At 41.4% G+C, this 22158-nt stretch overlaps 1 protein-coding gene across 2 annotated transcripts in view; it reads left to right on the top strand.

The window, feature by feature from the left end:
- The window catches only part of Raf1 (Raf-1 proto-oncogene, serine/threonine kinase), a 58497-nt gene that overhangs the window by 19037 nt on the left and 17302 nt on the right, over positions 1 to 22158 (top strand). The window contains exons 2-5 of one of the 2 annotated variants that reach the window (XM_041645180.1): positions 13086 to 13318; positions 18281 to 18393; positions 20505 to 20607; positions 20907 to 21064. In XM_041645180.1, coding sequence (XP_041501114.1) covers positions 13112 to 13318; positions 18281 to 18393; positions 20505 to 20607; positions 20907 to 21064 — 581 coding nt within the window. In that variant the 5' untranslated portion in view covers positions 13086 to 13111. Of the gene's footprint in view, positions 1 to 13085; positions 13319 to 18280; positions 18394 to 20504; positions 20608 to 20906; positions 21065 to 22158 lie in introns of those variants that run through there. The other variant, XM_041645188.1, reaches the window with a different exon arrangement.

Raw genomic sequence — 22158 nt, 5'->3', positions numbered from 1 at the left:
AGTCAGCCAAATCTCATGTTGAAATGTAATTGCTACTGGGTTAGTATTGGGAGGTGGGACCTTTAAGAGTTGATTAGGTTATTAAGAAGAGTTAATGCCATTTTTTAGGAGTATTCTTTTGCTGGTCTGGATTAATTACCATGAGAGTAACTTTTAAGAATTATTCTAGTTCTTGCTGGAGCCTCAGCTAACAGGGTCGGCAGTAGCTATGTTCCCCTCCTCTTCATTGTCGTGCTGTTCTGACTGTTGTGATCAACCCTGGTATAAACATGTTTAAAAAAAGAATTATTAAAAAAAAAAGAATTATTTTATTATTTTTTTTTATTTATGTGTGTGCACCATGTACATGCCTAGTGCCCATGGGAGCTGGAAGAAGGCATCAGATCCACTAGAACTGGAGTTACAGGTGGTTGTTAGGTGTCATTTGGGTCCTGGGAACCAAATCCATGTCCTCTAAGAGAACAGCCAGAGAGGTTGAGGCCTTCAGCCCCTCAAGAATGACTTTTAAAGCATGAAGTTCCTGTGCTTTGTCTCTGGCATATACTGCTTCCCTTTTGCCTTTGGGCATGATCTGAAGCAAAGGTCCTGAAGAGACACTGCTGACATACTCTTGGACTTTCCAGCCTCCAGATCTTAAGCCAAAATAAACTTCTGTACCAATTCCGTCTCAGATGTTCTGTTGTAACAACAGAAAATGAACTTCACTCTTGTCTTCAGTTTGCTTCTCCCAGTATCAGTTACCTGTTAGGTGTGCTCTTAAAATATAAGCTGGACAGTCAGAAGTGAAAATTCCTAACTTTTAAATTGTGTGCCATTTGCAGTAGCACGGTGAAACCTCAAACCATTGTTTCCTGTCCTTCCTGGGACGTGAGTCATCTTTTTGTCTGGCATACCTGTGTTTCTTATGCTACCCTCCAGTCACGTACTTGTTATCAGACCTCCTGTGTGGTATTACAGGCTGGCACTCACATTACCGTTATTTTACTTAAGAATGTCCCATTTACAAGAGAAGCTACGAGGGCCCTAAGAAAAGAAAAGGGAGCGTGCCAGTTGAAGGGGACTGCTATTTGAAGCTGTGAAGGAGTCAGAGGTCCATGCTGGTTTTGCTGTTGTGCCTCACAGTTGCGGCCATCCTGCATGACAATCTGGCCGTGGGGAGTAGACAAGAGCTCATTCATATTCCACATCCACTGGGGGTGTTGGAATATGCACACACATGATAAGGGGCTCCTCTACTAGCATTTTTTTTTATTTTTGGTTCTTTTTTAAAAATACTTTTTATTTAATTTTTTGTTTTTGTCTGTTTTTGAAGACAGGGTTTCTCTGTGCAACAGTCCTGTAGACCAGGTTGACCTGGAACTCCTGGGATCCACCTGCCTCTGCCTCCCAACTCAAGTGCTAGAACTAAAGGCATTCACGACTACTGCTCGTCTCTTTTTAATCTTTGACAATATCATAAGCATATATATTTTGGTCCTACTCTCCAACTCCTCATTTTTTTTGCTTTTCTTTTTTTTATTGATATTTATTGAGCTCTACATTTTTCTCTGCTCCCCTCCCTGCCTCTCCCTTCCCCCTTTCAACCCTTCCCCAAGGGTTGCTCTCAATTTACTCAGGAGATCTTGTCTTTTTCTACTTTCTACTTCCCATGTAGATTAGATCTATGTAAGTCACTCTTAGTGTCCATATTGTTGTCTGGGTTCTCTGGGATTGTGGTTTGTAGGCTGGCTTTCTTTGCTTTATGTTTAAAAACCACCTATGAGTGAGTACATGTGATAATTGTCTTTCTGTGTCTGGGTGACCTCACTCAATGTTTTCTAGCTCCATCCATTTTACTGCAAAGTTCAAGATGTCGTTTTTTTTTTCTGCTGTGTAGTACTCCATTGTGTAAATGTACCACATTTTCCTTATCCATTCTTTGATCGAGGGGCATTTAGGTTGTTTCCAGGTTCTGGCTATGACAAACAAAGCTGCTATGAACATAGTTGAGCATACATCCTTGTGGCACGATTGAGCATCCTTTGGATATATACCCAAAAGTGGTATTACTGGGTCTTGAGGAAGGTTGTTTCCTAATTTCCTGAGAAATCACCACACTGATATCCAAAGGGGTTGTACAAGCTTGCATTCCCACCAGCAATGCAGAAGTGTTCCCTTTTCCCCACAACCTCTCCAGCATAAGATGTCATCAGTGTTTTATATCTTGGCCATTCTTCCATTTGTAAGATGGAATCTCAGAGTTGTTTTGACTTGCATTTCTCTCATGCCTAAGGATGTTGAACATTTCCTTAAGTGTCTTCCAGTCATTTTAGATTCCTCTGTTTAGGTCTGTACTCCATTTTTTTTTATTGGATTATGTGATCTTTTGGTGTTCAATTTCTTGAGTTCTTTGTATATTTTGGAGATCAGACCTCTGTCTGATGTGGGTTTAGTGAAGATCTTTTCCCATTCTGTAGGCTGTCGTTTAGTCTTGTTGACCTTGTCCTTTGCTTTAGAGAAGCTTTTCAGTTTCAGGAGGTCCCATTTATTATTTCTGTCAGTGTCTGCGCTGCTGGGGTTATATTTAGGAAATGGTTCCCTGTGTCAATGCATTCAAGTGTACTTCCCACTTTTTCTTGATGAGTTTCAGTGTGGCTGGCTTTATGTTGAGGTCTTTGATCCATCTGGACTTGAGTTTTATGCATGGTGATAGATATGGGTCTATTTTCATTCTTCTACATGTTGATATCCAGCTATGCCAGCTCCACTTGTTAAATATGCTTTCTTTTTCCCATTTGATACTTTTTGCTTCCTTGTCAAAAATCAGGTGTTCGAAGATGTGTGGATTGATAACTAAGTCTTCTATTTGGTTCTTATGGCGATACCAGGCTGTTTTCAGTACTGTAGCTCTGTAGTAGAATTTGAAGTCAGGGATTGTGATGCCTCCAGAAGTTCTTTTATTGTACAGAATTGTTTAGGCTCTCCTGGGTTTTTTGCTTTTCTATATGAAGTTGAGTACCGTTCTTTCGAGGTCTTTGAAGAATTTTGCTGGGATTTTGATGGGCATTGTGTTGAATCTGTTCATTACTTTTTATAATCAAGTATAACCAGTTGTTGCTTAGATAATGCCTCTTCTCTGTCACTTAATGACATTTGGGTTATTTCCCCTTTTGTTTATTTGGAATAATGCTGCTATGGACATTCTAATATTCTAAGGTTATTGAAACCACTTGTGCTGGTTCCATGACTTATCACTTCAGATAACTTGTTTTTGCAGAGGACCTGAGTTCAGTTCCCAGCACCCATAATGGTTACCTCACAATCACCTGTAAGCTCACCACCAGGGGATCTAATGCCTCTGGCCTCCACAGACACCTGTACTCACATGCATGCACCTTGCCTTCTAGATAGAAAATAAAAAAATTTTTTTTTGAGTTTTTTTTTTGAGGTCTTTTTTTTTTTTTTTTTTAATATATATACAATGTTCTGCTTGCATGTGTCCCTGCAGGCCAGAAGTTGGCACCAGATTTTATTACAGGTGGTTGTGAGCCACCATGTGGTTGCTGGGAATTGAACTCAGGACCTTTGGAAGAACAATCAGTGCTCTTAACCGCTGAGCCATCTCTCCAGCCCAAAATAAAAAATTTTTAAAGATCCCTTGGAAGTCCCATAATTTTAGCTGATTAAAAAATTGTTCTGAATCGGCTTTTGGAAGGTAAAAGAATAATTTTATTAAGTTTATGTTGTTTATTGATTTTTTTCTTTTAATTGAAGTTTCCAGATTTCTTGAACCTCTATTCTGAGAGTAGGACTACCTACCTATCCTTACTGCCACAGAGGTATTGGAGATGTATAGCTCTCCCAGGAACTCTAAACTTAAGTAACAGTAACTTTAGTAATGTTTCATTTTTAATGATCAGCATGCCTTTTTAAAAAGACATAATAGGTTCAGTTAACTGTAATTTTAAAAAACGGTGACAAAATATATGTAGAATAAAATTTGCTGGGTGTGGTAGTGCAAACCTGTAATTCCCAGCACTTGGGAGGTAGAGGCAGGCAGCTAGACCAGTCTCCTACTTTGCAAGTTCCAGACCAGCCAGAATTACTTAGTGACACCCTGACTTTTTTGATAGAAAGGATTTCTCTGTGTAACATTGCTAGGCTAGGCTGGCTTTGGACTCACAGAGATCCACCTGCCTCTGTCTCCTGAGTGCTGGGATTAAAGGCCGGTGCCACCACTGCTTTGCAACCTTATCTTTAAAAGAAGTAGTTAGGGCTGTAGAGATGGCTCAGCAGTTAAGAACAATGGCTGATCTTTTAGAGGACCTGGGTTTGGTTAAGCACCCACACTGGGTGACTTAAAACCACCTGTAACTCCAGTTCCGGGGATCTGATAACCTCTTGTGCCCTCTGCAGGTACCAGGCATGCGTACAAGTTGTACAGACATACATGTAAATAATTAAAGATACATGAAATAAAAAGTTAATCACTTTTAAAGGATTATTATTATTATTATAGACAGGTTTTCTCTTTGAGACAGGGTTTCTCTGTAGCTTTGGAACTGTTCTGGAACTAGCTCTTGTAGACTAGGCTGGCCTCGAACTCAGAGATCCACCTGCCTCTGCCTCCTAAATACTGGGATTAAAGGCATGCACCACCACTGCCCAGCTAAAATGTTTATTATTTTATGAGACTGTATGTGTTTGTCTTTGCACCACATGAATACAAGCACTCTTCGGCCAGAAGAGAATTTTTGGTCCCCCTAGAATTGTAGTTACAGGTGGTTCAATCAAGGTCGGCTCATGTTCCACTGAAAGTTCCAGGCTAATCTAGATTCCGAGTCAAAAATCAAACCAATATTAGATTATTTTGACTTCTCTGGGTCATTTGTGTTTCCATGTAAATTTTAGGATCACCTTGCCATTTTTCTACCAAAAAAAAAATTGACCTGAGAGTTTGTTCTAGTGCTTGATTTTTCTTTTTCTTTCTTTTTTTTTTTTTGCTTGTTTTTGTCACCTTGACACAAGCTAAATCTCAGAAGAGGGAGCCACAATTGATAAAATGCCTCCATTAGATTGGCCTGTACACTATCCTGTGGGTTATTTTCTTAGTAATTGATTGAGGGATGACCCTGGGTAGTGCCATCCTGGGCAGGTAGTCTTGGGGTGTATAACAAAGCAAGCCAGGAGGAGCAAGCCAGTAAGCAGCACTCCTTCTTGGCTTTGCTTTTTGTTCCTGTCCTTACTTTCTGGATAATGGAATACAAGCTGTAAGATGAAATAAACTCTTTCCCCCCCAAGTTTTTGGTCATGATATTTTATCACAGCAGTAGAAACTGTAATAAATGAGTGAAATAGCCGGGCGGTGGTAGTGCACGCCTTTAATCCCAGCACTCGGGAGGCAGAGGCAGGCGGATCTCTGGGAGTTCGAGGCCAGCCTGGTCTACAAGAGCTAGTTCCAGGACAGGAACCAAAAGCTACAGAGAAACCCTGTCTCAAAAAATCCAAAAAAAAAAAAAAAAAGGAAATAAATGAGTGAAATAGGGACTGATCAAATGTGGAGAGTATTGCCTCTTTAATAGCAGACCTGTGTGTTGCTTTTGATATGCGTGGCCCAACATGCTCATGAATGTCTGTTTTAAGTTTTTTTTTTAATATTTATTTATTTATTATGTATACAATATTCTGTCTGTGTGTGCCTGCAGGCCCGAAGAGGGCACCAGATCTCATTACAGATGGTTGTGAGCCACCATGTGGTTGCTGGGAATTGAACTCAGGACCTTTGGAAGAGCAGGCAATGCTCTTAACCTCTGAGCCATCTCTCCAGCCCTGTTTTAAGTTTTTTGAACCTAATGCACAGTGTCTCAGACAATTTCAGATCAAGTTCCAGCTTGGAGTCTTGTCAAAGTTGAGACTAGAGGGTGAGGGAAATGGCTGTTAAGTGAACATGGCTGTTTGAAAAGGAGTGTAGACTGTGAACAGTCAAGTGATCCCTGCTTCTGAGAGGTGTAGGCCAGAGAAGCTCCAATTTGAGGCTTTATACAGTGAGGTACCCTGTCTGGAAAAAGAGGGGGGTGGGGGAAGCTATACAACTCTTGAAATGATCCTGTCTGCTTTGAAGCAGGAGAGGGAGTGGAGGCTAGGCACTTCTAGGTGCTTTATTTAGAGAGAGAGAGAGAGAGAGAGAGAGAGAGAGAGCGAGCGACAACTGGAGGTGCAGAAAGAGTGGAAATGAACAGACAGGCTTTAGATCTGGTTGCTAGAATTTTATAATTTTTAGGTTTGTTTAAAAGCCTGGGAGTGGGGCTGGAGTTTTGGCTCAGAGGTTAAGAAGTTAAAATCACTGACTGGTCTTGCAGAGGACTGGGCTGTGGTTCTCAGTCCCTAGTTCCAGGGGCTCCAATGCCCTCTTCTAGCCTCCCTAGGCACCAGGCACAGGGAAGGACAAAGTCATTTTATGTAAAGGACACTATTTCTGCTAGCATAGTGTCCCATTAACTTTAGCCTTTGTCTTCCTCACCTAACACAGTAGAGAGCTGTTGCACTAAAAGTGTACAACACTGCACCCAGTAACAGTACTACCTCTTTAAATTTAAATTTTTATGTTTGTTTATTTGTTGACTGGGATTTCTGTCCCGCCTGGTTCTGCAGTCGTTCAGTCCCAAAGAAATATACAGAGGTCTACATTAATTATAAACTGATTGGCTTATTAGCTCAGGCTTCTTATTAACTCTCATAACTTATTTTAGCTCATAATTCTTGTCTGTGTTAGCCATGTGGCTTGGTACCTTTTTCGGCAAGGCAGTCAGTCACATCTTGCTTGCTCTGTGTTTGGCTTCCTCTGTGTCTGGGTGATGACTGCAGACTGAAACTTCCTTCTTCCCAGAATTCTTGTTGCCCCACCTCTACTTCCTGCCTGATCGCCCCGTCTATACTTACTGCCTGGCTACTGGCCAATCAGCATGTTATTAAAAATAATACAAGTGACAGGATAAAAGACCATTGTCCCATAGCATTTATTCCTTGATTTTGCGTGAGAGTGAATTTCTGGTTGTTTTATTACTTTTCACTCTTTGGAGTCCTGCCAAATAAACACACATGGAGACTTTATCTTACCTATGAACACCCAGACTTAGCTTGGCTTGTTTCTAGGCAGCTTTTCTTAACTTAGGTTAGCCCACCTATCTTTGGCTTCAGGGCTATTACCTTTCTCTATTCCTGTATACCTTTCTTTACTTCTTACTCTGTCACTTGCTGTATAGCAAAGTGTCTGGCCCCTTCTTTTCTTACACCTTGATCTCTCTTGCCTCCCAATTCCTTTTTCTATTTATTCTCTCTGCCTGCCAGCCCCCCCTTTCTTCTGCTCTGCTATTGGCCTTTGGCTCTTTATTAGACAGACCATCAGGTGTTTTAGACAGGCTCAGTGACACAGCTTCACAGAGTTAAACAAATGCAACATAAAAGAATGCAACACTTCTTTGCATCATTAAACAAATATTCCACAGCATAGATACATGTAACACATTTTAATATTCAATGACGTGTGTGTGCGCGCATGCACACATATGCATATATATGTGCCATGGGACACATGTGATGATCATAGGACAACTTGGTGCTGGTTCTTACCTTCCAACATGTGAGTCCAGTAGATCAATCTCAGGGTAGGCTTGGTGACAAAGTGTTTTTACCCACTGAGCCATCTCACTGGCCCACACTATTTTTAAAATTTTTATTTTTGATTATTGTGTGTTTATGATGTATAAGTGTGCACTTGTGTTTGCTATGGCTCAAATGTGGAGGGGTCAGAGGACAACTTATGAGTCAGTTGTCACCTTCCACTGGATTCTGAATATTAAACTCAAGCTTACATGACAAATGATTTTTACCCACTGAGCACTTCACTGGCTCTGGTGCACGATTTATATTTATTTCTTTTATGTAAAATCAAGGAATAACAATGTTATAAGCACTATATAAGTACAGAACTACTAGGAGAGTTGCACATAATTCTAGACTTTCTGTACTGTCTGTAAAAGAAAGGTAGCAGTGCTCCTTTAGTTTGCTGTCTGGTCTCTCCATGGCTTTGAGCTGGAAAGAGGTTAGGAAGTATTAAAGCCATACAAGCAAACATCTTCTAGCCAGTTGAGGCTTTCTCCCTCTCATGCCCCTGTTAGGCTCTTTGAGTTGTAGTCAGTGCCATGCCCCATATCCCCTAAAGTCATCTTGTAAACCAGAGTGATGTGTGTCCTGTGTTTTGTAAAGTTCTGCCCTGTTAGATTATGTCATTCATATTCAGCCACCAGGAAGCTCTCAGAGTGCAGCACAGGCTTTACTGCTTCTTCTGTAAGAAAGATAGTAAGGTTAAAGGGCTGCAACCTGAAGTTCCCAGAAAACCAAAGCAAAACAAAAAGCGTACCTGTGTGAAAGATTCTAAAAGGCTGACTTAGAACTTCTTTAATTGTGGAGAGTTAGAATGTGGCAGATCCTGAATGAATTATCTTGGGCTACCTTTGGTCCCCTTAATAGCCATTCATTGCCCACACGTGTATTTGGCCAGTTTTGGTATCAGGTAAAACCTCTGAACTGTCCTCTGAATAGATCACTAGACTCCACCCATCCCCAAATTAAGTGTAGCTTGGGTGACATCTAGAGCCTGTAGCAGAGCACCCCCTCTTTGTATCCCCCTGCCATGTCCCTGCCACTGTACTTGGTAAGTGCTATGACAAATGTCTTCTTTCTCCTGCAGCCACCTCCATGGTGAGGCATGTCATTTTGGACTGCTGCCACTCATTTTTGTTTCAGAATTCTTTTTCATTCCTTTTGAGGAGAGCTGTGTTTGCGTCAGCAGGGCCATAGGTGCACGGAAACTTGTTATATGGGTTATTTGCTCTTTCTCTTTTTCCTTAGAAGAAAAGAAAAAAAAAAACCTGTTGTGTAGGTAAGCATTGCTAGTGGTAGTTTGATGTTTCCAGATTCAGGTTGTTAGGGTTTCTGTGTTGGACACACATGTGTCATCCAGGAATTCCCCTCCTCTGGCCTACTGGGGATTTCCTTTGCTTTCTTTCCTGTATTGGATGTCCTGTTCATTTTCTCTCTTGACTTCTGTGAATAATGAGGTCCTTCAGAAAGGGACCATGGACAGTAAAAGTAAAACTTAAGTAATCATGAATGTTAGAGAAACCTTTCTCAGCTGCTGCTGGTGGTAGCCTTTAATCCCAGCACTCAGGAGGTAGAAGCAGGTAGATCTCTGAGTTTGAGCTTTACTGAACTTTGTGTTAGGATGGGGAAGCTATATGTTCTGTGAGTCTGGCTACTGAGCTGGGGAGGAGACTGCTGGTTTTTGCAGTATTCATTGGGTTAATGTCCCCTTCAGAATGGCCTTGATTGCCCAGTGTCTGGTTTGTCCAGTCTAGAGACCTGCTGCTAGTGTACTATCACCAAGAGTCTAGGCCTAAGTTCTGGGCCTGCTGAATTAGGGCCTGATCTGTCTTTGTAGTCTATGCTGGTCTAGAATCAGGGCTCTCTATACATGCCTCCTCCTATGGCCTGTGTTTTGAGACAGGGTCTTATTATGTTAGCTCAGGCTTTGTCTCTGGAATGCTGAGCATATATAGGCCTGTCTGTATTATCACCTGACCTCATGTGTTTTTTTTTTTTATTTTTCTGGCATTCATTCATTCATTTATTCACTCATTCATTTTAGCTGATTTTTGTATCACAGATATCCTTGAATTCCCTGTGTAGCTGAGGATGCTTTGATCCTCCTCCCTTACCTTCCAAGAATGGAATTATAGGCCTGTACCACCATGCTCTGCTCTGGACAAGGCTTCTTATAATGGGTTCAGGGATTCTTTGGGATTTAGGTTTTTGAAAGAGTTTGTTCTTTCTTTGATTTTTTAAAAAATGTATACAGTGTTTGCCTGCACATATATCTATACCACATTTGTGCTTGGATCCCCTGGAACCAGAATTGCATGTGGTTATGAACTGCCGTATGGGTGGGTGGGTGGGAACAGAATCTGGGTCCTCTGCAAAGAGCCACAGATACTCTTCACTGAGGTTTCTAGTTCTGTTTTAAAAAGACTTGTATAAATATGAAGTAGTCTCAAATTTGATACTAGAAAATAGGCCTGGGATTCTTAGGAAGATTAAGGGCTGGGATGTGGCCTGATGGTAGAGTGCTTTCCTAATGCATTGGAAGCCCTGGATCCAGAGTGTGCTGAGTGGGTGGAAGGAAAGAAAAGTTACACCCACGAGTGTTGGTTATCTTCATCAGTCTATGTCTTTATCCTCTGTAAACTTGAGAAGCATTTGCTACTGAGAAGATGAAGTAGCACATTCTTCATTTTTTGTATTAACCCCCCCCCAGATGACAAGAAGTAGATGTCTAGTGACTAATCAGTGAAACAATCTGAAAACTTTGCATAAAAATCACTGAGAGCACAGGTTTAAGATGTAAGACAGAGTCTTTATAGCTTTTCGTTTACCCAGTTTTTAGTGAGATTTATACATGAGATTACTCTGTTCCTCCATCTCACTTGTCCTCTCTTTTCCAGGCTTTGTTTTTCTGTTCCAGGCTTTTTTCTTTTGCACCCTTTGTCCAGCTTTAGCCTGGGGTAATTGCCCACGTGGTAGTTGTGCCATTAGTCTTTCCTGCTGCATCTGTACAGAGTAGATGGTATGTTTCTTCCTGCAAACCCTGGCTACTTTGCCATCTAGTGTCCTGTACAGCCTGAACTTTTTCCTCTTTTAGGGCAGGTACACATTTAATTGGAAAAGGGGGAAGACATAGTGTTCTTTGAAGTGTGAGAAGATATGGTCAGAAGTCACAAGAGAATTCAACTCCAGTAATGGCCGAAAAGGGAAGATTCGTAGATAATTTTATTGTCCTAGTAATCTGTGCTTCAGATGGCAGCAGACTGAAGTACCTCACAGCATGGGAATTGAACTGGGGTCCTGTACAAGAGCCATCTCTTCTACCCAATATTTGTTTTTGTAAATGGAATTTGTATGTGATTATAATTCTGTGTTATATTTTATAACATTTTTCTTAAAAAATTTTAATACTTAATATGTTATGGATTTAGAATCACTACTGTTTAATTAGATTTTTTTTTTTTTTTTGAGATGGGGTTTCTGCTGAGCCCTGGCTGTCCTGGAACTCCTAAGTAGATCAGGCTGGTCTAGAGCTGCCTGCCTCTGCCTTCCTGTGCTTGGATTAAAAGCAAATACTACCATGCCTGGCTTTATTAGTTTTCAGTTTATTTAGCATCAGTTGACAGTTGACTTTGGTTGATTCAAAATGATCAAGGAATTGTACTTAACTGTGATGTGATTGGTGAATAAACCCCTTTCACTTTAAAATCAAATCACAAAGACGTATGTTAACTAACAGTTATTGTGAGAAGAATGACAGTTCAATATAACATAGCAATGGAATGCCTGAGAGCTCGTAGACTTACACAAAGCTTTGGGTTGAGTGCCTTTGTGGTGCAGGCACTGCTCCAATAGGAGGGTATGCTAGTGAGCTCTGCTCACAGAGCAGACGCTTGTACACAGTCTGTACTGTAAGCATCGCCCTAAGAGTTATTCAGGTTTGTTTGCTGGGGGAAGGAAACAGGCAATTTTGGCTGGAGTGTCAGGTAAAATTCTTTAGAAGGCAGCCTTGGTTGGAGACAGGTAGTGAAAAAGGCCATCTTGTCTGTTTCTGGGGTTTTCAATCTTCTCGGGGAAGGGAATAAGTTCTGAGGTAAGAGTAGTGTAGGCATGTTCTGGTGAGGTTTTTTTGTTTTGTTTTTAAGACAAGGTTTCACTGTGTAGCCCTGGCTGTCCAGGAATAGGTATGTAGACCATGCTGGTCTCACACAGAGATCTGCCGGCATCTACTTCCTAAGTGCTGGGATTACTGCCATGTTCTGAAGCCTGCTTAATAAGTTTAGGGAATATCTTTTCTTTTCTTTTTCCTTCCTTCCTTCCTTCCTTCTTTGTTTTTTGTTTTTTTGAGACAGTTTTTCTGTTATAGCTTTGGAGCCTGTCCTGGCACTTGCTCTGTAGACCAGGCTGGCCTTGAACTCACATGGATCCGCCTGTCCCTGCCTCCCAAGTGCTAGGATTAAAGGCGAGTGCCACCACTACTTGGTGGGAATATCATTTCTATTTAGTAACCGTGAGGGTTAAGGCAAATAATAGGAATGGGGTGTGTGTGTGTGTGTGCGCGCGTGCGCGTGCAGGTGTGTGCATGCATGTATGTGTTCATGCATGCTTTGTACACTGCCTCACAATAGAGGCTCCTGGTGAGTACTAGCTGTTGCTAGATAGACAAAACAAGTTTCTGACTTAAGGCTTGAAGAGAGATTTCTCTGTTAACCTTATAGTTTTCTGGAGAACCATTTACTTGCTGACTGTAAGCCAGTGTGTGGGCATTAGTCTTATGCCTGACTAAACTAAAAACTAAAAACCATCGGATTGTGTTGGGGTTAAATGACTAGTTTTCAACTTTGGTTCTGCACCCAAACTGAACCCGGATGTTATAGTGGAAAATTTATGGACTTTGTAAATAGATATGGAATCTGGTCATTTTACCCATACCCTAGGAGTTTTTGGGGGGGCATCTGAATGATTTCTCTGATTTAAAGAGAAGGAAGAAACGATTATAAACCTAAAAATTTTACACAAATTGAGTAAGATAGTTTATGCATAAAAATATAGATGGTATCTATAGTGTATCTTGGGAATTAAGTTTGCTGCTCCTCTATTGGAGGCAGGATCCCCCACCCTAGTACATAATTCTCATAGTCTAAAATATATTGCTCATAGGCAGAAGTGATAACTCAGCATACTCACATATTGTAATAAAAGGAGAGAAATACAGATGAAAAAGTTGGGACTAGAAGCCAGACGATCCTGGCTTATGTTCTAGGTTGGCTTTGGTTTTTGGCTCTTTTTCTCTAATTTTATGGAAATATACCACTGTGTACATTTTTTCCTGATTAACTTGCTCACAGATTATGAAAATCCATACACCATAGTTTTTACAACTTTTATTTATGTTGCATTCCTGAGTTAAGTACTTTCTTCTAGAATTATAATTACTTGTCTTTCAGGTTTAAGTATTTTTTAAACTGCATCAATGGAGCACATACAGGGAGCTTGGAAGACGATCAGCAATGGTTTTGGACTCAAAGATGCGGTGTTTGATGGCTCCAGCTGCATCTCCCCTACAATTGTTCAGCAGTTTGGCTATCAGCGCCGGGCCTCAGATGATGGCAAACTCACGGATTCTTCTAAGACAAGCAACACTATCCGAGTTTTCTTGCCGAATAAGCAGAGGACAGTGGTATGTGACCCTAGAAAATGTACTTCTTCCCCCTGTGGAAAGTGGGATGTGTTGTCTGTCCAGTTTATAGATGGGAATCTCCTTGTCACTTGGGGTCTCTATTATTTAATTTTTCTCCCAAGTGCAGATTTATTTTATTAAATCACTGTTCTTCTCACACTCCCTAATCTGACCTAACATTGCCCACAAAGGCTTGTTTTCTGCATCCTTATTTTAGGGAGAGAAAGAGGCGATATTTCTGATAGGAGGTCAGCCAGAGCTTTCTTGGTTTTCTTCTAATAGTCCCCTCGCAGGTTTTGCTAGTAAATTCCTTCATCATTATTTATTTTATGTCTGTGGGTGTTTGTACCTGAGTATATGTCAGTGTGCCATGTGTATGCAGTGCCAGAAGAGGGCGTTGGTACTGGCAGCACAACCTGGGTCCTTTACAAGAGCAAGTGCTCTTGACCACTGCACCACCTCTCCAGCCCTTTCTCATACTTCTTTTGTGAACTGAAGGAGGCTTCATTTGTGATGCTGGATCTTAGGTGGTCCCCCCCCCCCCCACTTCAAACTGATGGCAAAACTCAAAAAACAACTAAAGTATTATTTTGTTTCCTCCCCTAAAAACAAAAATTTACAATATGGCTATCAAAATAAAGCTGGGCCTGGCAATTCAGGACTGTTACTTTGGTTCTTGGGAGGCTGAGGTAGGATGATCTTCAGTTTAAGGCTTATGTGGGTTACTGAGTGTTTTCAGAGCTAGCTAGCATGGGCAACTTAGTGAGATTCAAAATAAAAAGTAAAACGTTAAAAAAAAAAAAAAAAGGAAGGCTGCTAAGTAGCTTCCCTAAGAATAGGGACAAAGTGTTTGTGCTGGTTACCTATGCTGGCTGGTGCTTCTCCATTCAGACTGGTTCTTGAACCCAAAACTCTTTCTCTACTTTCTTTTCTACTCTGCACTCCAGTTCATAGATCAGGTATTTCGGAATTTGTACTGCCATTATTACATCACAGACCTTCTAGCTTGTGCCACCTCCTCTGGACCAGAACTGTGAATCTGAAGTTTACTCTTGTCTAGAGTTTCCTGCCAGGACAGGGCCCTGTGGGCTAGGTGACATGGAGCCTCCTGCTTTCCTCAGCCTGTAAGAACCTGTAACTGTGGCCTTTGTTCTTCCTGATTGAAGGCACCCTTTTTCTCTCCCGTGTTGCACTATCTGTAGTACAGTATTCCAATTCTCCTAATCCCTTCCCTCTTTAGGGCTTATCGGGGCTGGCTGTAGCTGTGAGCTCATAACTAATAAAGTTCTTCTGAACATATCAGTCTGTCATGTTTCTCCCAACCTGCAGTAATTTCTAATTGCCAACAGCCTTTTCAGCTTTTTTTTTTTTTAGGAGAAAAAAAGAAAATCTTCACTAGTTAGTATTGCTTTAACTAGAAACTTAGCACATTGGTTGTGTAGTTGGCCTTCCTTCCTTCCTTCCTTCCTTCCTTCCTTCCTTCCTTCCTTCTCTTTGGGGGCCCACCACCCAGCTCCCAAGTAAATACTTGGAGACTTATTCTTGCTTATAAACGTCCAACCTTAGTTTGGCTTGTTTCTAGTTAGTTTTTCTAACTTAAGTTAAATTATCCTTTTTCTTTCTTTGACATTTTTGCCTCTGGGCTTTTTACCTTTCTTTATACTATATGTCTTTCTTTCTTACTCCATGGCTGACCCATGGCATCCTCCTCTCCTCCTTTTTTCACTTCTAGCTCTTCTTTCCCCTCCTATTTATTCTTTCTACCTGTCAGCCCCACCTATCCCTCTCTCATGCCTCACTATTGGCCATTCAGCTTTTTATTAGAGCAGTAAGTGTTTTACGCAGGCACAGTAACGCAGCTTTACAGAGTTAAACAAATACAACATAGAAGAATGCAACACTTTGCATCGTTAAGCAAATATTCCACAGCATAAATGAATGTAATATATCTTATATTAATATTCCACAACATGGTTGTTTCCCACAGATGGATGCAAAAATAAGTTCCTCTCTTGTCTTTTGTTAGTTGCATCATCTAGACAAGTTACCTAGTACTTGAGCCTCTCTAACTTTTCCAGCCCAAGGAGCATACTTTTAAGAGTAGCTGACTCATTATGGCAGCTAATAGTGTTTCTGAGTCATTTATTCATCTGGTAGTCCTTGGCAGCCTTTGTTGGAGCATAGCAGGTGGATGGGAGTTTGACATCTTCTGCAGCTTATGAAAAGCTTATAAAGGATGTTAGTTTCTTCTATTTCTTTGGCAAATATGAACCACCTTTCTCTGGGAAACCAGTGATGGAAGGTGTCTTTTGGCAGGCAGCACCCTCAGGCAGCCAGCACCCTCAGGCAGCCAGCACTCTCCCCATCCTAGGGTGGCTCCACACTTGGAAGCCAGGATTTCTCTCCATACAACTCAGTGAGACATCATTTAACTACTTACAGTGTGTATCCGTGGGAGTAGGAGAAATAGACGGAGGATGTGTCTGCCTGAAATAATTTTAGAAGAATAATTAGCCTTTAAATGTTCCTTGTCATTTTGTTTTCTAAACATGCACATCTCTCTGGCTGCTGCCACTGCTTCTCATTGTTACTGGACAGGTGAGTGACCAGAGCTGAGAACTGCTGCCCTTACAACCACCTGACAGACAAGCATAGACATGGGTTCCTGGGCTGTATCCCAGAGTTCCGGAAGCAGACTCTTTGGATGTGTTGGTACTGGAGGCTAGGGAATCTATTTCACAACCCCCTTGGCTGCTCCCATGCTGTCTGCATGTGAGAATGTTAGTGGAGTAGAGGACCGTTAAAGAGCCGTCTAGCTCAGAACCTGTGACTTCTAATACAGGTAATAAAATAACCTCACATCACTTTACAGTCTTGAAAGCCATGCTTGCAGCATAGGTGCAGGTCATGAGTCTGTCAGTGTGTGAGTTTAGCACTCTTTGCTGTTTTCTCCCCTCATGTCTTTATAGCTCAGATCTCTAGTGCAGGCATGTCTGCCTTGTTTTGCTGGACGTTAGTAAGATGCTATAAGGGTAAGTAACTGTGAAAGTAGAGAGACAATAACAGTTCTGCTATGTCCATCACCTGGCTTACCCTTAGCTGATCATAGCAGTTCTATATGTCTGTTTCCACCCACACCTTTTCATTTGTTTTGATACAAACCCCAGATAACATGTGCCTGAACTAGTTTGGTATGTGCAAGAAACTTTTTTTCTTTAGGCAGGGTCTAACACTGCAGTCCATGCTGAGCTTAAACTCAAAATAACCATCTGCTTCAGTCTCTTGAATATTGGAAATAGATACAAGCCACCATGCCAGCTATAAGGAACCTAAAAGATGTTAATGGTATTTATTTTTAAATAGGCAACAAGATTTATAAGGACTGGGTGACCTCTGCCCCTGTCTAGCTCCCCAGTTCTTCCCCCTCGTATTCCTGTGATAAAGAGAATCCATTAACCTGGAGAATCAGTTGGACTCTTCCACAGCCAAGGAGGAATTCTTACAGCTTGGAAGAACCTTTTGCTTTCCTCTGACATAATCGGTCATTTAGGAGAATTTCCTCCCTGATCTCTGTTACATCTGGATTATCTGTCCTATACCTTCAGACTTGGTTGTAGTTCTCCTTACTAGCCTATCTGTACTCTTCGAAGACTGGTGACTGGTCAGCTAAATCCCTGTTAGTGGTCGGCAATATAAAAATAAGGCCATGTGAAAAACTTAAACATGAGTTATCATTGTTTAGGTTCTGTCTCGCTCCTTCCTACTAGTTTCGTCTCTACTTTGTGTTCAGATGTTGTGGTCTGTTTTGAGGTCAGACATCCTTGCTTTGCTTCTTAAGACAGCACTATCTGAAATCAGCTAGAAAGAGAATGGCCAAGTAGGGCTGAGATTGCTTCCGACCTGGTTATACAGTTAGCCAGGGTATGGGGCCATGCAGTTAGTTCAGAGCCACTTCAAATCGTCCTGCTCTTCTTGCTGGCTCTGCTGACTCAACCTACTTTTTTTTAAAAAATTAATTTCCCAGGCTTTGAAGCTAAAATATCTAAACCCTTTAAGAGATTATTCAATATTTTAATGCTGTAGGTACAAGTACTTTGCGTTGCGGCTCCAAGTAGCAACGAAACTTCTGAAGTGTGGATTAGGGCACTGTGTGGGGCACATACTGCCCAGTCTGTCTGGTGCATATTGGTGTCTGTCACTAAAGCCAAGCAGGAGCTCTGCTCTTCTATTTCCTACTCATCTCACTACCTTGAAATTTGTTAGGAAGACCAGCTTTCCATTTGTTGAACATAGGCAAGATTTTATTATAGAGCGTTATCTCACATTTGTTTCCCTTCTGCTGATGCACATGCTCGTGTGTACACTTGCAAGTGAAGGTAGTTAGAGATGTTACACTCCCCCCAACACTTAATTAAAATTTATTTTGTGTGTGTGTTGTGTCCATGTGTGCATATGCCTGTCCCATGGTGTAGTTGTGGAGGTCAGAGGATGAGTAATTCTGGGAGTCTGTATCTTCTTCCGCCATATTGGTCCCAGGAATGGAACTTCGGTTGTCAGGCTTGGCAACAAGTGTCTTTCCCTGCTGAGCCATCTCACTGGCCCCCAAATACCAACTCTGTTGTTAATAGCAAGACATACATCTTTCCAAGTCATACAATGTAATAAACATGAATTGGTTTCCCCACTTTTAAAATAGTCTTATTCTTTGTACTGTTCTAATAAAAATATTTTCCTCTAGTTAACGTGTCATGGACAGCTGTTCTGGGGATAATAATACAGGGGATGCATTATATGCCCCAGGCTGATGGTCTGTGTGCACTTGCTTGCACTCACTGCTGGATACCATTGCAAATAGTATGTCATAAATCTATACCATTTTACAGATGGGTGTGTGTATTTCAGTGCTCATCCTTGCAAGTGGCTTCATAGCCTGTGTTGGTACTAAAAGTTATCTTTTTGTAGGTCAATGTGCGCAATGGAATGAGCTTGCACGACTGCCTTATGAAAGCTCTCAAAGTGAGAGGCCTGCAGCCGGAGTGTTGTGCAGTGTTCAGACTTCTTCAGGAACACAAAGGGTAAGAGTGCAAATCAGTCAGCACCTTTCGAAACAGTAAGGATTTCATAGCCTCAAATAATTTGTTTCACAAATGCTTTGTATTAGATTCCCAGGGATTATTAGTGTATGTGTATACTTTAGTTTTTAAAATATCAATTCAAAAAATTTGCTGCTGAGAACTTGATATTATTGCCTGGACATTGTCTTGCAAACTATAATGCACAGGAGATGCTAGTAGCATGCTCAGTGATGGAAGCAGAATTGTTAGAAGGCATATTTTTGAGTGAAAGAATGTTCCTAGTATTTGCCACACTGAGTGGGTACTCTGAAAATGTTTGCATTGTTTTTTATAGTTAAGCTGGAGGGATGGCTTATTAATAGTGCTTGCTGCTCTTGCAGAGAACTCGGGGACAGTTCTCAGTACTCAAATCAGGTGCTTCACAACTGATTGGAGCTCCAGTTCGAGGGGAGCTGATGCCCTTTTCTGGCCTCCAGGAGTACCTTCACACACATGGTGCATATACATGCACTCAGAGACACACCAAATATACATATTTTTTTCTTTTTAAAGAATACTATCTTTGACCTGAAGAAATAACCCAGTCAATATAGTGCTTTCTTTGCCATCTGGTTGCCAGAATTAACATAAAACCTTGGGTATTGGTGTGCCCTTGTAACCTCAGCACCTATTGGCAGAGACAGGCAGTTAGGTCCCTGAAGCTTGCTGACCAATTTACCCTAGTTGTTGAGCTCCAGACTGGTGAGAGAACTTGTCTTAAAAAAACAAGGTAGATGGAACTTGAAGGATAACATCTCAGGTGACCTTGCTACATATACCACTCACTGCAGTCCTATAGAGATGTTCTTGTCATTCATTCTTTGTCAGCCAAACCTGGGGAAACCTTTGACTTTGACCTCTTTGGGAAGCAGTGCTGCTGTTACTAATCTCCTACTTGTTTTCTTTGTAGTTCTGAGTTCTCCAGCTGGAGAGCTTATCCTCCACCTGTCTCCTTCTCTGCTTAGTCAGCAGTTAATTTTCTGATCTTCAACACGTCATCACCTTTAGCTGGCTTTATTCCCATGTTGGTCCCCAAGCTGATCCATAGACTTCCTTTTATGTCTAGGGAGATTCTGAGACAGGGGCTTGGTCCACTCTTCTCCAAAGCTGTGTGACTGGGAACTGATCTCAGTTTTCTTCAGGACAGATAGCTCCTACTGCCTTGCAGAGTGGGACTGCCTTCCTGGTCTTCCTTAGGACACAGCAGTACTCTAGAAAGATACCATCTCCCTACCTTAAGGAACGGATTGTTGCCTGTTGGGTAACCAGAAGAGTGGCCTGTTGGCTTCTGGCAGGTGATAAAGGGGTTTGAGTGATGTTATGTGTGTTACATTCCTTCTTAACTGGGAATGTTCATTCTCTACAAATGGGAGATTAACTGAACAAGACAGGTTTTCCTTAAATTGCTATGATGTCCTATCTGCTTGTTCTGGGCAAAGAAACAGCGTTGTCAGTTAATTTTAAAGACCATTTTGTCTATAGCTTTTATTTTTATAAATTCTACAAACAACTTTGAGTTAGTAACTAATGGAAAGGGCATCTCTGTTTGCATTATGTTCATGCACATTCAGATTGAAGTGGCTGTTGAACAATAAACTTGAGCACTGGAAGCTGGGTGGTGGTAGCACACACCTTTTATCCCAGCACTTGGTAGGCAGAGGCAGGTGTATCTCTGAGTTGAAGGCCAGCCTGGTATCCAGAGCTAGTTCCTGGACATGCTCCAAAGCTAAGGATAAACCCTGACTCGGGAAACAAAAACAAACAAACAAAAACCAAACTGTACTGTAGTGACTGTACCTCACTTTATGGGATCTTGGGATTTTAGTAGGATTTTAATATTACAGTCCCTTTAAAGACATAGTTACCCTTGTCATGAGTCCAACAGACTTGGATTCCAACAGGCCTGTCACTCTGTGAGCAGTGTCTCTTCAGGGCCCCAGTTGGCTTTTTTTTAGGGTGGGACCAAATCACCTGTCAGGTGTGCTTAGACAACATGCAGTAAACAGTAGAACTGCTCTATGTCCTGAGCCTTATCTGCTGTTCCCTCATATTATGCTTTGGATAATTTTTAGTAAGAAAGCACGCTTAGATTGGAACACCGATGCTGCCTCTCTGATTGGAGAAGAACTGCAAGTGGATTTCTTGGATCATGTTCCACTCACAACTCACAACTTTGTAAGTTTCAGTGCCATCTTTCTCTGCCATTTTGTCTCTTGGCTGTGCATGGTTGACATTTCTCAGAAGCACTAGACATGTGCATAGTTAGTTGCTTTCAGTTCTCCCTATGTGGTCGTGTACAGTGGGCAGTTTAGAGTCCATTAACAGAGGTCCCTTTGCCTTCCGTTTCTGAATTTGACAGTGTTGGAAGTATGATTCTTCAGAGACTCTTGTGAGGCCAGTGGAGAAAGCACCTTGTTGGTTCTTGACTTGTGTTATTGTAATTCTGTAATTCTGTACCTGCTTTCTTGTCACAGGCGCGGAAAACGTTCCTAAAGCTTGCATTCTGTGATATCTGTCAAAAGTTCCTGCTAAATGGATTTCGATGTCAGACTTGTGGCTACAAGTTTCATGAGCACTGTAGCACCAAAGTACCTACTATGTGTGTGGACTGGAGTAATATCAGACAGCTTTTGTAAGGCATTTGTTTTTGTTTTTTCCCTTGTAAAAATTCAGGTTCAGGCACAGAATTGCTTTTGACGATGCTCATTATACATTTTTATTGATAAGTCTGAGTTTTAGGTTTGTTAAATAATTCTGTGATCCAGAAACTATCTACTTTAGAAGCACCATAGTTCTAAAATTAGCTAGTTTTAGTGGGGCACCCTAACTGTAAAACAGGTAGGGAGCTGGCAGATGACTCAGTTGGTGAAGTGTTTACTTTAAGCGTGAGGGTTGAGTCTGATCCAGCACTGACATAAAAGCTGGGCCCACACAAGTAATCTCAGACTTGGGAAGGTGGAGACAGGGCTGTCCTTGGGACTTTGCTGGCCAGCTAGTCTAGCTGAGCTGATACCACAAACAGGTAGGACCCATTATCTGTCAAATAGTTACTGACAGGAATTTGTCAAGGAGAAGAACACAGGGACATGGAAATCAAAGGGCTCCCCCCCCCCCTCAACTGGGTTGTGAGCTGTCCCAAGAAAGCAGAAAGTAGAGCTCTTGCTATTTCCTTTCCCTTACACAGGGAGCAATGTGTTTGCACCTCAGACAGTCTGGATATAAAAAATTGAGTCTTTGGGGCTGAAGAGATGGCTCAGTGGTTAAGAGCATTGCCTGCTCTTCCAAAGGTCCTGAGTTCAATTCCCAGCAACCACACAATGGCTCACAACCATCTGTAATGAGGTCTGGTGCCCTCTTCAGGCATGCACGCAGTCAGAATATTGTATGCATAATAAATAAATAAATAAATAAATAGTATTTAAAAGTATTTATTTAAATCTTTTTGTTAGGAGGTAAACTAGGTACCAATATATATTTCACAGAGAAAAAATGGTTTAAATAATTGCAAATTTAAGTTAATATTACACTTATTAAAGCCTTTTAAAAACTTGTGTTGAGAGTACAGAGTTTCACCCTTTTTGGAGCATGTTAGAAAAATGAGAGGAACATCGTCTTCACTCACAATGGGAAGGAACTGTTTAGCTCCCACAGAAGTCACTGTTGGTTCTCAGAGAATTTGAGTAGCAGAAAGGCATGTGCTTGTATTGCACTATCACTTAGGAGAAC

This window comes from Microtus oregoni, unplaced genomic scaffold (assembly GCF_018167655.1).
Source record: "Microtus oregoni isolate MIOR12 unplaced genomic scaffold, Mior012 000002F_ref0000024, whole genome shotgun sequence".
In the NCBI taxonomy this organism is placed as follows: Eukaryota; Metazoa; Chordata; class Mammalia; order Rodentia; family Cricetidae; genus Microtus; species Microtus oregoni.
The sequence above is the reverse complement of the archived record's forward strand: the minus strand, read 5'-3'. Positions and strand labels throughout refer to the sequence as shown.